Source organism: Magnolia sinica, chromosome 5 (assembly GCF_029962835.1).
Source record: "Magnolia sinica isolate HGM2019 chromosome 5, MsV1, whole genome shotgun sequence".
Taxonomy (NCBI): Eukaryota; Viridiplantae; Streptophyta; class Magnoliopsida; order Magnoliales; family Magnoliaceae; genus Magnolia; species Magnolia sinica.
Window position 1 is genome coordinate 105,033,335 of NC_080577.1, and position 18,072 is coordinate 105,051,406.

The window sequence follows — 18,072 nt, forward strand, 5'->3', positions numbered from 1 at the left end:
GTGGGGCCCGAAAAGTCCTGACTTTGAAAGTGTTCACTTCTAACAAACATCACAGTGAGCTTTGAAAGTTTCAACAGTCACCATTATTTTCTATTATGTGGGCCACACGAGCACTGGATCAGGCTGATATTTGAGCCATAGCCCTAAAATGACATGGCAAGAAGGATGAGTGGCATGGATTATACACATACATCAATGTGGGCCCCACAAGTTTGGCCTTTTCATGCCCAAAAAAGGTCTTGTTTATGTCATTAAACTTCACTGAAAAACTGTACAACTACTAGACGAAGGACAAAAGACATTTTGGTCCAAGTAATTTTCAGAAGCTTATCAAAAGGCCACCCTTACAATATTTGAAAAGTTCAATCTTTTTAGGGAATTTTACCATACATTGAGGTTAGTACGGCCAATTTCCCTTGCATAAACTCAAGCAGCATCCTGTGCATCTTCAACGGACGCGGATTGCATACTAACCACCCCCCCCTACCCCCCAAGCTCCAAACTGAACCATCTATCCCTTTTGTCGGATTATTTTAAAGCATCTAAACAAAAATGAGGCAGATCCAATGATCAAATGGCCCACACCACAGACGACTCTTGCATTTAATGCAACGGACATTTAATGCTTTATGCATTTTGATGCAACCAAGCTTATTATTTGACGTGGTAAACTTGATAGTTGGATCTGCCTCATTTTTGTGTTGATGCCTTAAAATAATCTGGGAAAAGGGATACTTAACCAAAAAGCCCCTAAACTCCTGGATTTATTTTAATTTAGTACGGTCAATTTCCCTTGCATAAACTTAAGTCACGTCCCGCACATCTTTAACGGTCAGGAATACTTAACGAAAAAGCCCCTAAACTCAATAATGATTTGTTCTTGGACGTCCTTGCCTTGAGCCTTTTAGAAAAGCGTAAATGATGACCCCTCCGATTTTGCCAAAAAGCCCCCTGGGTTTCTCTCCCTCTTCGAAATGCTCGCCTCCAAGGTACTCTTTCTTTATATTTATTTTTTAAATTGTACTACTTTCGATTTATTTTTTAAATTGTACTACTTTCGATTTATTTTTTCCTTGTGCAATTGGGAGGATTTGTTTGATTCATTTGCCCGTTCTTAGATTGATGGATGGAATGGTTTCGATTTTAGGGCTGAGGTTTTTTTTTTTTTTTTTTTATCCCCTGAAATTTTAGGGATGTTTAGGAATTTAAGTGGTTTATTTTTCGATTTTTTATTTTTTAGGGGTTTCTTTTCCAGGATTTAGGTGTTTTAAGAAATTTTCTGGAAATTTAAGGGTTTCCTCGAAATTTTTGGGGTTTTGGGTTGTCCGGAAAATTCAGTGTGCTTTTCTGGAGATTTAAAGATATGGATTTTCTTGAATTTTTTCTGAAAGGGGTTATCTGGATATTTATTGTGGGATCTTGAAGCATTTCTGAAATTTTAAATTTCTAAAACGAATTAGGTTTTCTTTCTGGTTTAGGTTAGGACCATGGTTTGGGTTTTCTGGAAACTTCAGGGTTTTTTTTTTTTTTTTTGGTTATTTAAGGGTTTTGTTGTTTTATGTTTAAGGAATCTTCTGGAACTTCTTTCCCTCATCTGAGGTTTACTTTTTAGGAGATTCTGGAAGACTAGGGTTTTCTTTTGTTCAGGTATATGATCTTCTCTGTTTATTTATTTATTTAGTCGTCTAGTAGTTGTGGAAAGAGATATGGAAGTAGTTTTTCCAATGTGTTTGGAGTCTTATAACGTGGATCTTAGGGCCTGTTTGGCCAGACGGATCCCATGGGATTAGGAGGGATGGGATGGTAAAATCCCGGGATATGCCAAATGAGCCAAACAGACCCGGTGAACTTGTCCCGGGATATAGGAAACCCATGGATCTTAAACCAATCCACTGACACCACCATCATTACCTTAAAATCCATCCCATCCCTCCTAATCTCATTCAATTGTGCCTGGGGCGTGTTTGGACGGACGGATTGGAAGGGATTGGAAGGTAAAATCCCAGGATATGCCAAACTTGCCAAACAGACTCGGTGAACTTGTCCCGGGATATAGCAATCCCATGGATCTTAAACCAATCCATTGACACCACCATCATTACCTTAAAATCCATCCCATCCCTCCTAATCCCATGTGATCTGTCCGGCCAAACAGGCCCTTAGAGGTTTGGCTAGATCCTAGGATTTTGAGATGTTTTGACTTAAGATCTAAGATCATGCATGGTAATGTGGTCCTTGTTCCAGGAGTAGGGACAAGTGCTTGATCCTCTTCAAGTGCACAAGACACTCTGTTGTTTATGGGAATCAATCTCTTTTTTATTATTTGATAGCAAGATATACAAAATAAAATAAAATTAGGACCTATCGAAGATTTAGATATTCCAAAGATAGTAACGAATACCATATATCACTAAATCTAGTCTAATCCTTATTCCGCTGATCACTATGCAGCTGGGATTTTACTTTATATTTTTATTTATTTTTATGTCTATTTTATTTTAATTTCAGATCCTACCGCATGGACGACTTATTTCTATGGGTTTAGTAGATAGACATATATGGGCATGGAAGAATTCATCAAAGTAGTTGTACGGATGCAGATCCTTGTTGTCTTTTTATCCATAAGTTTGCATTTTAGAATTGCACAGATAAACCCAGTCTAATTTACCATCCCAAAAAAAAAAGCAAGTATAATTTGGGGATCATTTGGCATCATGGAATTTAAAATGGCCTAAAGAATTTGTTTAGAAAGCACAATATTGCCTCGAACATCTCAATAGAGAATGAGGCCCTGGAGTCATGGGGACTAAACGAAGACCGGAGGGGAGAGGAGGTAATGGTCAAATAGAGGTGGAGGGCAGATAAGAAAACCATGTCCCCACCCTTAAGTCTTGGCCTTATTGGGGAGCTAGAACGTTCGGGACGCGTTACTTTCTGTCAGCCAGGCAGACTCTCAGAAGCCCCCGACTCAAAAGATTACTTCGCCCCACCCTCTTCCCAAGGATTGGCTTGGCTAGTTTGGAAGGAGGAGACAGCAAGATGTCTCGTCTATGTCCAACCATAGGTCATTGCCAAGGCCTGGGAAAATCTCCAATGGAGTGTTATAGTATTGGATAAGGAAGAATCATCTCTGGATGATGTGGGAGAGTGGCTCCAGGAGTGCTGTGGCATTAAGGATTCTGAGAGAAACTTCAAAACCCTTAGGTCCAATACGACCTTGGTTAGTCTCCTCTTTGATGAAAACGTTGATCGATGCATACTGGTGAGTTTCATTCATAGGGATGGCCCTGTCCTTTCCATCTCTAGGTGGGAGGAGTGGTCGTCGTCTAGATCTTTTGAGACATGGGTCTAGAGTAGAAGGTGATTTGAGGCTGATACAAGTCCAGCTAATCCCACATGCCCCAAAGTGTCGAATAGTAATCTTTTAATGATCTTGAGTTTCGTTGGAACCGACCAATTTCTTGAATAAGCTGGAATACTTGTGAAAAATTATGAGATTCCGAGAACATATCATGAAACGTATCCCAAATGCCTTTAACCGAGGATAAAAACATCATTGAGTGGCTAATTGTAGAATCCATACTATTCAACAACCATGCAATAACTTAATAATTCTTCTTTATCTAAGACTTGTAGGTAGCATCTGTAGAGCTTGGAGGATCATCCAAAATATACGACAACTTCTCATGGGCTCGTAAGAACACTTTTACAAATTGCGCACATTGATGATAGTTGTCACCATTCAACTTGATGGAGGTGATCTGCAAGGGGTTGGATTCAAGAGAGCCCATGCCAAGAGATGAAGGCCCTTTGTCGTCCATAGGAGACTCCAAGTAAGAAGGATTGATTCAAACAACTCTTTCTCACTTAATCCTTCAAGAGAATGAGAGATAAGCCTCAAACAATTAATAATTGACCAAAATAACAAGAAATCCAGTCAGATCTGACGCAGCCAAGTGAAAAACGGCCCAGCCGCACGTCCATTTGGGGTTAAAACCCACTTAAACATGAATCTTAGCTTAAAAAATCCTCCATGAGTAGTTTGGGAGGAAGATTTCAGTCCATCTTGAGCAAAGAAACCAAAGAAAAGCTTACCGATTTGAGGTAGATCGAAGAAAAACGGATGAGGGACCCGATTTTCGAATCTCTATTTCGGCCAAAATACAATGAAATGATGTCCAAAAAATTCTGAAAAAATCATGACAAATCTTCTAAAATCAAGCTCTATCAAACTCCTAGACTTTTAGCTCCAATGGGGTCCATGCATCCGTACAACGCTGACGTCAGCAAGTTGACGTGTTGCCTCTCAACTTGTTGGATGCAAAATTCCCTGCTCTATGCTCTGATACCAAGTAGAAGGTGATTTGATTATTATAGTATGGAGAAAAGAGGAGAAGAGTGAGAGAAGAAGAAGAAAAAGGAGAGTTTGGGGGATATGTTGTGTTAGCCAAGATGCCCTAACACAATGTTTTATTAGAATAGAGCATATAGTACACTGCAGGAGAGGAGGAAAGTGTGCACATGCACTTATCTTAAAAGAGCCACTAACCACGCACACTATACACTAACACTTTTTAGATCTAGATCTGGGACTTTACCCTTGAGCTCTAGTTTGTCGTGGTCTTCACCACCGTTGTTTCTTGTTTCGGTGAGGCAGTCGTAATTGATGAAGATACAGAAAAATGGAGAAATCTCAGCCGAGCTAGGGTAAGCATTTGGGTGAGGAAGAAAACCATCCTTCCCGGCTCTGTTCCCATCCGGGTGGGAGACGAGAAGATCATGGTTTGCATGGTCAGGGAGACAATGTCTGGCTTCGGAAACTTAGTCTCAGGCTGATCTCAACAGCCCCAATTCGAGCCCTTCTCCGACGATGAAGGAGGAAGACCTATGATTTCGGTGCTCCCGAGAGATTCCGAACGCCACCCTGCCTACATGTGTGGAGGATTTAGAAACCACATCACCTACTTCCTTTGAGAAAGAGACAACTGAGCCGAGTAATGATGCGGTCTCAACTCTTTTCAACAGTTGGCAGCTCTCGATGAGGCTCAGGGACAGGACAGATGGCAGTCATCCACCCACTTTCTTCTCTCACCAGTAGAGACGTGACTGTTGTCTTGTTCTCTCCCTCTTTGTTTTCAGACGCGTGTTCATCCTTCGATCCCTCGAGAACAGACACATGTCCTCCGCTGGTACCGATACCTGGTTTTTTGCCCCTGATCCCTCTGATAGTTGACGTGTGGCCAATAATTCTACCTTTAATTGATGGCTCACCCCTTACCTCATCGATAGCCGATGCGTGTCCGGTAGTGGCTATCCTATAAGTGGACGTGCGTCTATTTATAAAATTCCTGCCAAATATACCCTCGGGAACAATAATGATCGAAGAGAAGATCGGCAGTATTCCCGATCCCGCTAATTCCTCTAATACTGGTGCTGGTTTTCTTCCCAACCCGTGCGTCCTTTCAGAAACCGTGGGGTCATTCTCAGTGATAGAACTCTTCAGGATCCCTCTGATTTCTTCAGTGGTTGCATCCAATGTCCCAGATCTTTGGCTCCCCTCTGAGTAGTCTATGGCTTTCCGAGGGGCTTGGGGAGCTTGTAATCAGAGAGGAAGCCCCCTCTATCCAAGTTGGGGAGGAGGTTGTGCTGGAAGTCATTCCCCTATAGATGGAACATTTCCTTCTTTTAGCAGAGTTCATATACTCCCTCCTCACTCTTCGTTGGACGATGGCAGCATGTTGGCTTTGATTCATAGTAAGCGGTGTGTCAGAGAAGCTTTGGTGCATGTCAGCCAGTTGTTAGGAGCAGTGTTCGAATCATCTATGATATTATCGAAATATCTCCGATATTATCTTTATCTCCAGCTCATCGATACCGATAACATGGGTATCAATACCAATAACGCTGGTAGTATCAGGAATTCCAAGTATTAGCAATGTATCGCTAAGTATCGCCAACGTATCAATATCACTAATGTAATCACCAATATTTTCAACAATGTAACTTCTAAGGGCTTGTTTGATTTTTCAAGTCATTGGTAAATACCATGTAAATAGGTAATAATTATTTCCTCTAGTATTTACATCACTCTTCCCAATGTTTGATTTGATCACCTGCTTTTTTAACGCAAAAATCGAGAACGCCACAACATATTTGTGGGTCCCACCATGATGCATGTCGCTTATCCACACCGTTCATCTATTATGCCTACTGAATTTATGGCATGAGCCAGAAAATGAGGCACGCTCAAGTGGACCACGCCATGGGAAAAAGGGAATCAAACACTTACCATTAAAAACCTCTTAGGGCCACTGTTTCTTTTGGTGTGGGCCATTTGAGTGTTGGATCTGCCTCATTTTTCGTCTCATGCCTCAAAATATTGTGGTAATACGGATGGACGGAATGGATATATCATATACATCACCTTGTGGTCCACAAATTTAAACTAGCTCTTTTGAACCGGTTTCCAAGGTAGAAATTTCCATGGATTTTCAAATAGGTGAAATGGTAATAATTACCCATTTCAAGGGTATTTACACAAGCTTTGAAAAATCAAACACGCCCTAAGTTTCACTTGTATTGCCTATGTATCAATATCGCTAATATATTCGACTATGTAAATTCTAGGTAATGCTTGTATTATAAGTGTATCGACGATATTTCAATAACATAGCGGACATATTGATATCATCAAAATTTTGTTTATTAGAAAAAATTTTATTTTAATTTTTTTTTCACGGGCATATATGGTTGTACGTAGTGTTCAATTTCTCATTAATAATATTGATAATATCTCAATATTATTGATATCGCAACATGCACGATATTAAGACCGCAATTTTTCGTTTCCTTTCCAATTGTTGATGATTTCTTAGTGAAATATCATGTGTTGTTGATACTTTGCAATATCGATGAATGTTCGAATGGAAGGGTTGGATGGTTAAATAGGCCGGATGGGATGGTTGGACTAATTCCTTACAACAACACATGCTTTTAAGGCCCTTTTTGCAAACTTTTTAATTTCTAAATATACAAGTACATTTTAACATCTCCTGAAGTTTCGCTGAAAATTCCATCGTTTTTCCCATGTTTCCCCGCATTTCCGGTTATCAGCAATATTATTGGCGATATTGATATTGTTTTCGTATCCCTGGCCAGCAAAACTAGTAGCGATACTGATATTTCGAACACTAGTTAGGAGTCATCTTCGAGGACTGTGACATTGACCATGTGTCTCTGTTGCAAGTTGTCAAGGCTCGAGGGTTGGTTAAGATCTCCTTCAATTCTTTTTCGCCTTATACGAATATAAAATATAAATCACCTCCCCCTTCAATCCCAAGGGAATTGGATAATCTTCGAGTTGCCACAAGTAATTAAGAGGAGGTGTGATGCAAGACACATGATTTAATGCTAGCACGCAACTTGGAGATTATGAAAGAGTCCATAACGTAATTCAATTAACAAAATATGCTAATCCACCAAGTAATTATGAGTAAACAATAGGAAATAAAATCTAATTTAACCTTAATCATATGCCCGCATGCTAAAAAATCACATAAATCAATTAAAACTAGGCTCGATGGAATAATAGAACCAATGTTTTAAATATCGACAATCTCAGCTGATATATCCCATGATATATCTTGTATCCCACCAGTGCGATACAAAACACACAAGTAGTACGATATATCCCACATGTTCGATCTGATGAGCATTTTTGAATTTTGATTCTTTTATTTTCTGTAAATCATGTTAAATTAGTGTCAAATCGTTACAAATCATGAAAAATCGTGGATTGGGAGCTTCAATTTCGAGATTTGGAGGAGATGGGTCGAGTTGCGGAAAATTGGAAAAAAAAATAAAAAATTTCCAATTTCTCGCAAATCATTTGCAATCTGTGTCAAAACATCAAATCAAACATGTAACCTAATCTAGTGATTCTTCTTTTGCTTTTGAATCTATTGCTTGTGTTTCCACACGTCTTCTTACATTTATAAATTATATGAATCGACTTGAATATACTTGCATCAATTCAGTTAGACAACACATATATATATTAGGACCCCATACAAAGAAAATCTATTGTGTGTACTTGTTTTTGGTAATGTTTTGATTTATAAGTGTGTATTGATGTCTTTTTTAACAGTCACTGAAGTTTCATTGAAAATTTTAAGCAATTTCCCAATGTTTCCCTATGTTTCCAACAATAACGATAAATTACATGATGCAATTGATATATCCCATGTGATAACCGATACGTATTCGTATCTCAAGAATGCGCTATGTAACGCGATACCAATATTTCAAACACTGGGTAAAACTTCCAATTTAGCATAGGCACGTTCCACACTCAATGGGCAGATTTATAGGTTTTATGATTAGGTTTGGGAAGAGGAAAATATGAAATTTAAAAAATTAGGTTCATGTGAATTAGGGATTTTGAAATTAAGATTTTTTTAGAAATTGGGGAAAAGAGGAAATTGAAGATCTAGGGTTTAGAAGGTTGTAATGGAAAGGAAAAGAGGAAGACAAGAGAAGAAGAAGAATATCTTTCGAAGAAGAGAGAGGAAGGATGTAAGATGAAGAATACCTTTCAAAGAAGAGGAAGAGGAAGGATGTACCTTGGAATCCACCACCAAATAAGCTTCTACCCTTCCAAAATTTAATTGGAAGAGGTTTTTTTTTGAAAAAAATCCTAGAAAATAAAGAGGACATTTCCTTCACACAAGAGAGCTTCTCTTTTTTCTTTCTTCTCAATAACACCACTAGGGTTGGAACTCCACTCCCCTTGTGGTTTTATAATTAAAAAATTCAGAATTAAAATTCAGCATAATTACAACTATGCTACTCACTTAAGTAAAGCGGCCCATCATCTAAAATAAGAAAACTAAAACATTTATTATCAATCACAACCATCAAATAAATCCTGAAAATAACAAACAAAAACATAAAGAAAGCAAGATCAGAGTCCAAGGGGTCTAGATCAGAATGATCTGGTGGCCCGATGGCCTGATCGACAAGATCCAACGGTCGGATCAACACGAAATAGAAATCCTATGATTAAAATAGTCCCTAAGCAGCCCACATGAATCATCCCAAAGTGGGGTCTTCAAAATGGCTCGGCGGGCCCCATTTGAAACTCGTCTCCCATCCACAAAGAAAGTTGCGCTGATATGGGTGGTCGTATCCGTCTCTGGTACACCCAAGTAGGTCCTCTGATGTCCCCATCAAGGTGTTGCCAAGGGGGACGAGAAAGGGAAGATGGACAAGAATTGTTTCCTCATGAAGATTGTCTCTTGGAATGTCAGGGGGTTGGGAAGTCTTCAAAAGATGATTTTAGTGAGCAAAATCCTGCAGAAGTCATTATTCAAGAATCCAAGCTTCAGGATTGTGATCAGGGCACAATGGATTCTTTTCTTAGGCACAAAGGATCTTGCCAGCCAATGGAGCTTTCGGAGGGATTATCATCCCTTAGCTATGTGGATCAAAGAAGATAGTTGGTCAGACTCTTACTCTCTATCGGTTGGTTTCTAAGGTGCTGAGTTTGCGGCTAGTTGGCTGATTACAGGGGTGTATGGAGTCCCTTGGGTCATCTTTCTGGGAGGAATTATCCTCAGTTGGGATAAATGGCATCTGCCTTGGTGTGTGGGGGGCAATTTCAATGTGGTGAGGTTCATTCATGAGAAGTACGAGGGAAGGACTTCTAGTAGCATGAGGGGTTTTTCTAAGTGGATCCAGAGCCAAAACCTTGTTGATCTCCCTCTCGGGGGGGGGCAAAATTCACTTAGTCTAATGGCCAATCTAATCTCGCCATGTCCAGCTTAAACAGATTCCTAGTATCTCTATCTTGGTTGGATTCATTTCCCTTAGTACGACAAATGGCGCTTCTGAAGTCTACCTCTGATCACTGGCCTATCTCCTTGGGGGTGGTGGTTGATTCTTGGGGCCCACATCCGTTCCAGTTTGAATCGGCCTGGATGGAAGTGCTTTTCAAGTTTGATCGCAGAGCGGTGGGAATCTATCGAAGTCCAGGGCTCAGCAGGATTCGGGCTATGTCAAAAACTCAAATGTATTAAAGGTAAACTCAAATCCTAGAGGTAGGAGATTTATGATCAGAGAGTAGCCACAAAACGGAGAGCGTGCTCCCAAGTTATTTAGTCTTTAGACACTAAGGAATAGTTGGGGCCTCTAACTAAAGCAAAAATTGCAAAAAGAAACACTCTCGACTTGAAGCTTAGCAAAAGGCTGCTAAAAGGGGAAATCAAGTGGAGGCAGAGGTTGTGATATGTCTGGCTCAAAGAGGGGGACAGAAACACCATGTATTTTCACAGCATCGCCAGTGCGCAGGCCAGATGTAACAGAATCTCCTCCATGGGTCAATGGTAAGCTTATTGACAAGAAGAATTAGATTACATCTCTGTTCCTCTCCAAAGAAGATATTGTTAGGCCAAAACTTCCGTTTTTAAATTTCAAGTAGATTTCCGAGGAAGATGCCCACACCCTTCAATTGCCTTTTACAGAGTTGGAAGTCAGAACTACAGTGATGGCCCTTGAGCGTGATAAAGCCCCAACCCCCGATGAATTTCCATTGGCCTTTTTCCAAGTCTTTTGGGAAATTCTCAAAGTTGATATCATGGATTTTGTGACTGAATTTCATGAATACGGTATGCCGCTTAAGGAAATGGGAAGCTCCTTCATTGTTCTTATCCCTAAGTTGGAGGGAGCTACTTCTCTCAACGACTTCAGGCCGATAAGTCTGATTAATGGTCCATATAAGACCCGTACTAAGGTCTTATCCAATCATATCTGATCGGTGCTTTCTAAGGTCATCTCCCCCACCAAAATGGCCTTATTGTGGACAGGCAGATAGTTGATTGCTCTCTCTTAGTTAATGAGAGTATAGAATCTTGTCACAGAGCTGGGACAAAGGGAGTCGTCTACAAGCTGGACCTAGCCAAAGTTTACAATCGCATGGATTGGGAGTTCCTAGACTTCATGCTAGGTAAAATGGGCTTTGGAGAAAAATAGCGGGGATGGACGCATGCCTGTGTCCTTTGCTCATTTATCTGTTCTCATGAAAGGGCCTCCTTTCAGATACTTTCGGACCTCTATGGGGCTCTACCAAGGTGATCTCCATATTTATTCCCCTTTCCTTTTTATAGTTGTTTCAGAGGCTCTTAGTATGATGCCAGAAAAAGGGAAACAAGTGGGTCTGTTTTAGGGATTTAAAGTGTTCAATCCCACATTCTGTTTGCAGACGATACTTTAATATTCTGCGAAGTGGGAGTTTGTGTGGTCTTCAATCTTAGTCTCATCCTACATTGTTTTTAGCTTGTCTCTAGTCTCATGGTCAATTTCTCTAAATCTAAGTTGCTCGGTGTCAACATTGAGGACAAGACGGTAGGTGAGCTGGTTGAGGTTCTTGGAGGATGTGCTGCTTCGTTCCCCAATTCATACTTGGGTCTTTCACTGTGGGTCTCTTGTTGTGTCTTGGTAAACCTCCTCTCGCATCATGGGATAGGGTGTTAGAGAGAATGGATAGAAAAATGGATCCGTTGAAAGGAAAATTGTTATCATTAGGCGGTAGGATCAGCTTGATTAAATCCTCCCTCTCTAATCTTCCCATTTATTTTTTCTCCCTATTTAGTTGCCCCAAATCTGTTCTGGCCAAGAAGGATAAGCTTCGGAGGAATTTTCTTTGACAATGGGGGAATCTGCCTTTTAAGTTCCACCTCTCTTGGGAAGAGGTTTGCAGGTATCAAAGATTCAGAGGAAGTTAACAGTGCGTTGTTAGGTAAATGGGTGTGGAGGAAGAAAACAATTTATGGCAAGAGGTTATTGGCAGTGTTCAAAGTATCTGTATCGTTACAAGTTTCGCCAGCTAGAGATACAGAAACAAAATCTATATCGCCGATAATATCGGTGATAATCGGAAATGCCGAGGAACATGGGAAAAATGGTGGAATTTTCAGCGAAACTTCAAGAGATGTTAAAATGGACATATTTGCATATTTAGAAATAAAAAAATAATAATTGTAAAAAGAATGCATACATAACAAGTTTCCATTTAATGGGGCCTTAAAGGTATGTGCTGTTGTAAGAAATCAGTCCAACCACCCCATCTGGCCTATTTAACCATCCAAACATCCATCGATATTGCAAAATATCAACAACACATGATATTTCACCAAGAAATCATCAACAATTGGAAAGGAAATGAAAGATTGTGGTCTCAATATCGTGCATGTTACGATATCAATAATATCGAGATATTATCAATATTATCAATGACAAATTGAACACTACATACAACCATGTGCCCATGAAAAAAAATTGAAATAAAAATTTACTATTAAAATATTGTTGATACACTTATGATACATGAATTACCTAGAATTTTCATAGTCGAAAATATTAGCGATATTGATACATTGGCAATACAAGCGACACCGAGAATTTACATAGTTTAAAATACTGGCGATTACATTAGCGATATTGATACGTTGGCGATACTTAGCGATACATTGCTAATACCTGAAATTTCTAATACTACCAGTGTTATTGGTATCTCTGAGCTGGAGATAAAAGATAATATTGGAGATAATTTGAACAGAAATATGGTGTTTCAACTCAGGGAAGATGGACCAAAAGCTCATTTATGTGTAGGGCTTCTCATTGTTGGAAGTTGATCTCTAGATTGGCTGACAAAATCTTTCCTCGGGGTGGCTTCTCTTTAGGTAGAGGGATAAAATTTGCTTATGGGATGACATTTGGCTGGGGGAATCTAGCCTCAGGTCCCAATTTCCCCTGGCTGCTACTTTGAGTCCGTGGCAGGACTTGTCCTTCTCAGATTGCTTTTTAGCTGCGGGTATGGTGGGTTCATGGACTCCTCTCTATAGGTGCAATCTGAATGACACATAAGCTAATTAGATGATTAGATTGCTTGCTCTTTTAGAGGGCATGCATCCTTCTTGACAAGAGAGATGCCCCTTACTAGAGTGCGGACAAATTAGGATGCTTTTCAGTTCGATCATTCATGAAGGTGATCTGCTGGTTGATTTGGGGTCCGATTTCAACTTCTTAACCTCTATATGGCATGTTCAAGCCCCTCTCAAGGTTCTAGCTTTCGGTTGGCTTGTTGGAAGGGGTAAAATTCTCACTCTAGATAACTTTCGCAAAAAAGGTATGATTTTACCCAATGTTCGCTCTCTTTGTAAGCAAGCAGCAGAATCTTTGGATCATATTTTCTTGCATTGCTTATTTGCAAAGGGAATATGAGACTCTATCCTTTCTGTGTTTAAGATCAATTGGGTTATGCCTAGGTCTATCAAACAGATGATGATTTCTTGGATTAGGGGCTGTCCTTTTGTGAAAGATAGCAAGAAATGGCAGCAGGCCTTGTTGGCAGTTTTTTGGAGCATTTGAAAGGAACAGAAAGATTGTTATTTCAGAAACCTCAGCCATCCCCTTAATCATACATTCACTAAAGTCTCTTTGATGCTCAAAGATTGGGATCCTTGACCAAAGGGCTGGTTTGTTGTATTTTTAGGTTTCGTTTTGTGCTTTCTGCTGTTTTTTTTTTGGCTTTGTGCCTTTTAATAAAGCTCATCCTTCAAAAAAAAAAAAAAATGGAAATGTAAGGAAACGTGGGAAAATGCTGGAATTTTTCAGTGAAACTTTTGGAGATGCTAAAATACACATATTTGCATATTTAGGAATCAAAATATCGCAAAAAGAATATATACATAATAAGTTTCCAATTAATAGGGGCCTCAAGAAATGGTCGACAACTATAAAGGAAATGAAAGATTGTGGTCTCGATCTCGCGCATGTTGTGATAACGATAATACCGCGGTGTTATATTAGCATCGACCAATTGAACATCATATACTACCATGTGCCCATAAAAAGTTTTTTAAATGAAATTTTTTTTAGTAAACAATATTTTGGCAATGTCGATACATTGGCAATTTTATTGAAATATCACCAATACACTGGCAATACAAGCAACACCTGCAATTTACATAGTAAAAAATATGGTGATATTGATACATGCCAATACAAGCGACGCCTGGAATTTACATATTCAAAAATATTGGCAATATCAATACCTTGTCGTTATTTAGCGCTACATCACCAATACCTGGAATTTCTGATACTACCAGCGTTCTCAGCATCACCGAGCTGGAGATATGGATAATATCGGGGATTCATCAACCAATGGTCCCAACTAATGATTAGTCCGCATCACTAAATCATAGGCCCAACTTTTCCAAACTGAAAATCCCAGTATATTGTCTTCTGAGGTCAAGGTCATCCTTCCATGTATTTAAATGCATGTTCAAGTAAGTAGGCTAGATAGTCTAGATTAGAAAAGAAATTATCATATTGTTCTTTGGGTTTCATAACTCCTTATTTGTAATTGACATTAAATTCCTCTTAGATTGCTTGTTCATAGGTAGTTGCAGTCAGAAAATGGGGAAAACTGTTGCTATTTGCCAGGTAGGTGGCGAGTTTGTAACAAACAACGATGGATCTATGTCATATACTGGTGGAGAAGCATATGCAATACCGGTTGTTCCCAACATGAAATTTGATGAATTCAAGTCAGAGATAGCTGAAATGTGCAATCGTGATGCAAGTACCTTATTGATAAAGTACTTCCTCCCAAGCAACAGACGGATTCCGATCACAGTATCCAATGACAAGCACATGCAGTGCATGATTGATTTTCATGAGGATTCAGCGACAATAGATGTTTTCGTTTTGGATGGGGAGACCGTTGCTCAGAACACTGACAAAATGGATAACAACCGGTAACTTTTCCTTGGTCAACTCCTGTTCGCGATCAATAACAGGGTCCTGCTCATGTGGGACCCGCGGTTCTGCGATAAATACCACTGATTTCACAGGCTCCGCTGTGGATGGGGCATGCCCTGAAAATCCCCACATCCAAAGATCCTGTTTGTGAGGAATTACAGGGTCCTGCTAATGTGATGCCCCTGGTTCTGAGATCCAGAGCATTGATTTAACAGGATGAAAATCTCCACATCGGGAGATACTAACCCCTTGATCTTTGTACTACACTCCCATTGAGTGGGGACTGTTCCTGCATTCTTCTGCTTAGTTTTCTAGGTGTAGGCCATTGACTGAAAGGTTGGGATCTTCCAATCTGGAAGTTTTTTCAAGGCATTCTCCATCCTTGGTGGGGTCATCAGATCAATGGTTTTGATTACAGAACCATGGCCTCTTGCATCAGCAATATGTGATTGCTGATGATGCTGACCCCTATATGAATTATACTTTTTGCATGAAATTAAATGGGATGCATTCTCTTGCAGGGCAAACAGAGCCACAAGTAGACCCACAAGTAGGACCACAAAAAGGGCTGCAGCCACTGACTCAATTACGCAAACTCTTACAACCATCGACAATGATAGAACTACAGTCCCTGATCCAGTGGCTTCAAATGCTGCCATGGCTGCCCCTGCCAGTGGTGATAACATTGTACGTAGGAACAGGAGCAGGATTACAACAATTGTCACTACAGTCACTGACCCAACCACCCCAATTTCCACCATCCCTGCCATTGGCAATGATAAGCGGCCAGCACAATACAGTTCGCCAGGAAACACTATCCTTGATATGGGCAAAGAATTTGATAGTGTCAGTGACTTCCGTGATGCATTGCGTATGTATGCCATTGCAAAAGGGTATGCATTAACGACCATTTATAGTAATCAATCCCGTGTGACTGCCAAATGTAGAGCTGAGGGCTGCCCATGGCGGGTGCATGCTTCCAGACTAGCATCTATGAAGAGGTTCAGGATTAAAAAGATGAACAATGTGCACACATGTGGTGGGGTTGGAAAAGACAGCCATCCGAATGCATCAATAATCTGGATTGCAAGCATTATAAAAGACAAGCTACGAGATAAGCCACATTATAAGCCAAAGGAAATCGTGAATGACATATATCAGGAGTATGGAATCATTGTCACATATACACGGGCGTGGAATGCGAAGGAGGTGGCCCAGAAGCAGCTTCAAGACTCCCAGCCAGACGCATATAGTCAGTTGCCTTGGTTCTGTAATAGGATAAAGGAGATGAATCCTGGTAGTCTTGTAACTCTGACAACAACAGACAAGTTGAATTTTCGCTGCCTTTTTGTCTCATTCCATGCTTCACGGCATGGGTTTGATAATGGTTGCCGCCCCCTCATTCTTCTCAACGGAACATCTCTAAGAGAGAAATGGCGAGGGACATTGTTAGCTGCGGTATCAGTTGATGGGGATGATGCCATCTTTCCCATTGGCTTCGCTATAGTGGATTTTGAATCCTGTGATAATTGGATTTGGTTTTTGACAGAATTGAAATCAGCCGTGTCAACAAATCGGACCATAACATTTGTATCTGATAGACGCAACGGTTTAGAGGAGGCCGTGCCACAGGTTTTCGAGGACAGCTATCATGCCTATTCTCTGCATCACCTTATTGAGGACTTCAAGCGGGTGTTGAAGGGCACATCACAGCCAGGGAAGGATGCATTGGCCGATGAGATTAAATGCGCTGCTTACTCGTCCAGCATTACCGATTTCAATGCTTGCATTGACAACATCCGGAATTTCTCACATGATGTCGCATCCTGGGTCTTGTTAAGCAAGCCTGAACATTGGTCGAATGCATTTTTTAAGGGCTTGCGATATGACCACCTATCATCGAACGTTGCAGAGTTGTTCTACAGTTGGATATCAGAGGAGTGCGACCTATCAATAATACATATGATCGACATGATACGGTGTAAGATGATGGAGATGATTTATGCCCGTAGAGAGGCTTCAAGCACATGGTCAACGATTCTCACACCTTCAATGGAGCAAAGACTAGAGTTAGAGATACACAACTCGCGCTCACTCAGTGTGTTGTTTTCATCAGGGAGTGTGTTCGAAGTCCGTGATGATTTAGTCAACATTGTGGACATTGAGACACGGGATTGTACGTGCCAGAGATGGAAGATGTCTGGGTTACCATGCATTCATGCAACCGCAGTTTTTGATCGCACAGGTCGAAATACTTATGATTACTGCTCAAGATACTTCAGGGTCGATTGTTACCGTTTGACATACTCGGAATCTATCCACCCAATACCAGATATAGGAAATCCTGTAAGCGAAGATTCTAACACCAAGCTGATTGTTCGTCCACCCCGCAGCCATCCTCCACCCCGTCCACGAGGCAAGCCAAAATCGAAGCAGACAGAATTGTTTGATCCGTATAAGAGGCTAAGGCTTTATGTAAATTGCACTAGGTGTGGTCAGTCCGGGCACACTAGGAAGAAGTGCAGAGAGGTGGAAGAGGGAAATCACTAGTGTTAATTTCAGTTGTGTTTAGGAGCTATTTTGTTTGATTTAAATACTAATGCCTTGAGGTGAATGTATTGGTGTTTGAGTAATTAGATGGTTAAAACCAGATTGAAGATCAACCCTCGGATCGTTTGACCAAAATGTACTCAACATTCTTAATTTTGAAATATGGGATTGACTTTTTTAAGAGTTGAGGTGCGTCTGGTAAGTCATGTTGCTTCAGCTACGTATGCATAGAGAAGCTGATCTCAATTTCTACTTATTCAGTGCACAATTATATTTGGTAAACTACATACTTAATCCTAAAAAGAATCCATAAATTACTTTTGCAACATCACTTGATGTATATCATCCAACATCTGGCCCACCTTTGTTGTAGGGCCATTCATCACGTGGGGTTCTCCTTTAATATCAACCATCCATCATGTGGGGCTTGCCTTTGATGTGTGTCATTCATTATGATGGGCCTACCTTGGGCCTATCTTCAATGTGAACCATCCATTATCTTGGGGTCTACCTTCAATGTGGGCCATCCACTTTGTGAGGCTCACCTTTGATGTGTGTTATCCATCATGCATGTCCCACCTTGGATGTGGCTTGTCCATCATCATGCAGGGCATAACTTTGAAGTCAGTCGTCCATCATGCAGGTTCATCATGCAGGACCCACCTTGAATGTGGACCAGCAATCATTAGGAGCTGACCTTAC

The 18,072-nt window shown here is 40.4% G+C and overlaps 1 protein-coding gene across 1 annotated transcript; it reads left to right on the forward strand.

Annotated features, from left to right (window-relative positions):
- The first annotated feature begins 906 nt into the window (after positions 1–906).
- LOC131246539 (uncharacterized) lies at positions 907–17,551 on the forward strand. Its single transcript, XM_058246768.1, has 4 exons — positions 907–989; positions 1,613–1,647; positions 14,444–14,816; positions 15,342–17,551. Exons 1-4 carry the CDS (start codon positions 919–921, stop codon positions 17,368–17,370), a joined length of 2,508 nt encoding a protein of 835 aa, XP_058102751.1. The 5' UTR covers positions 907–918; the 3' UTR covers positions 17,371–17,551.
- The last annotated feature ends 521 nt before the right edge of the window (positions 17,552–18,072 follow it).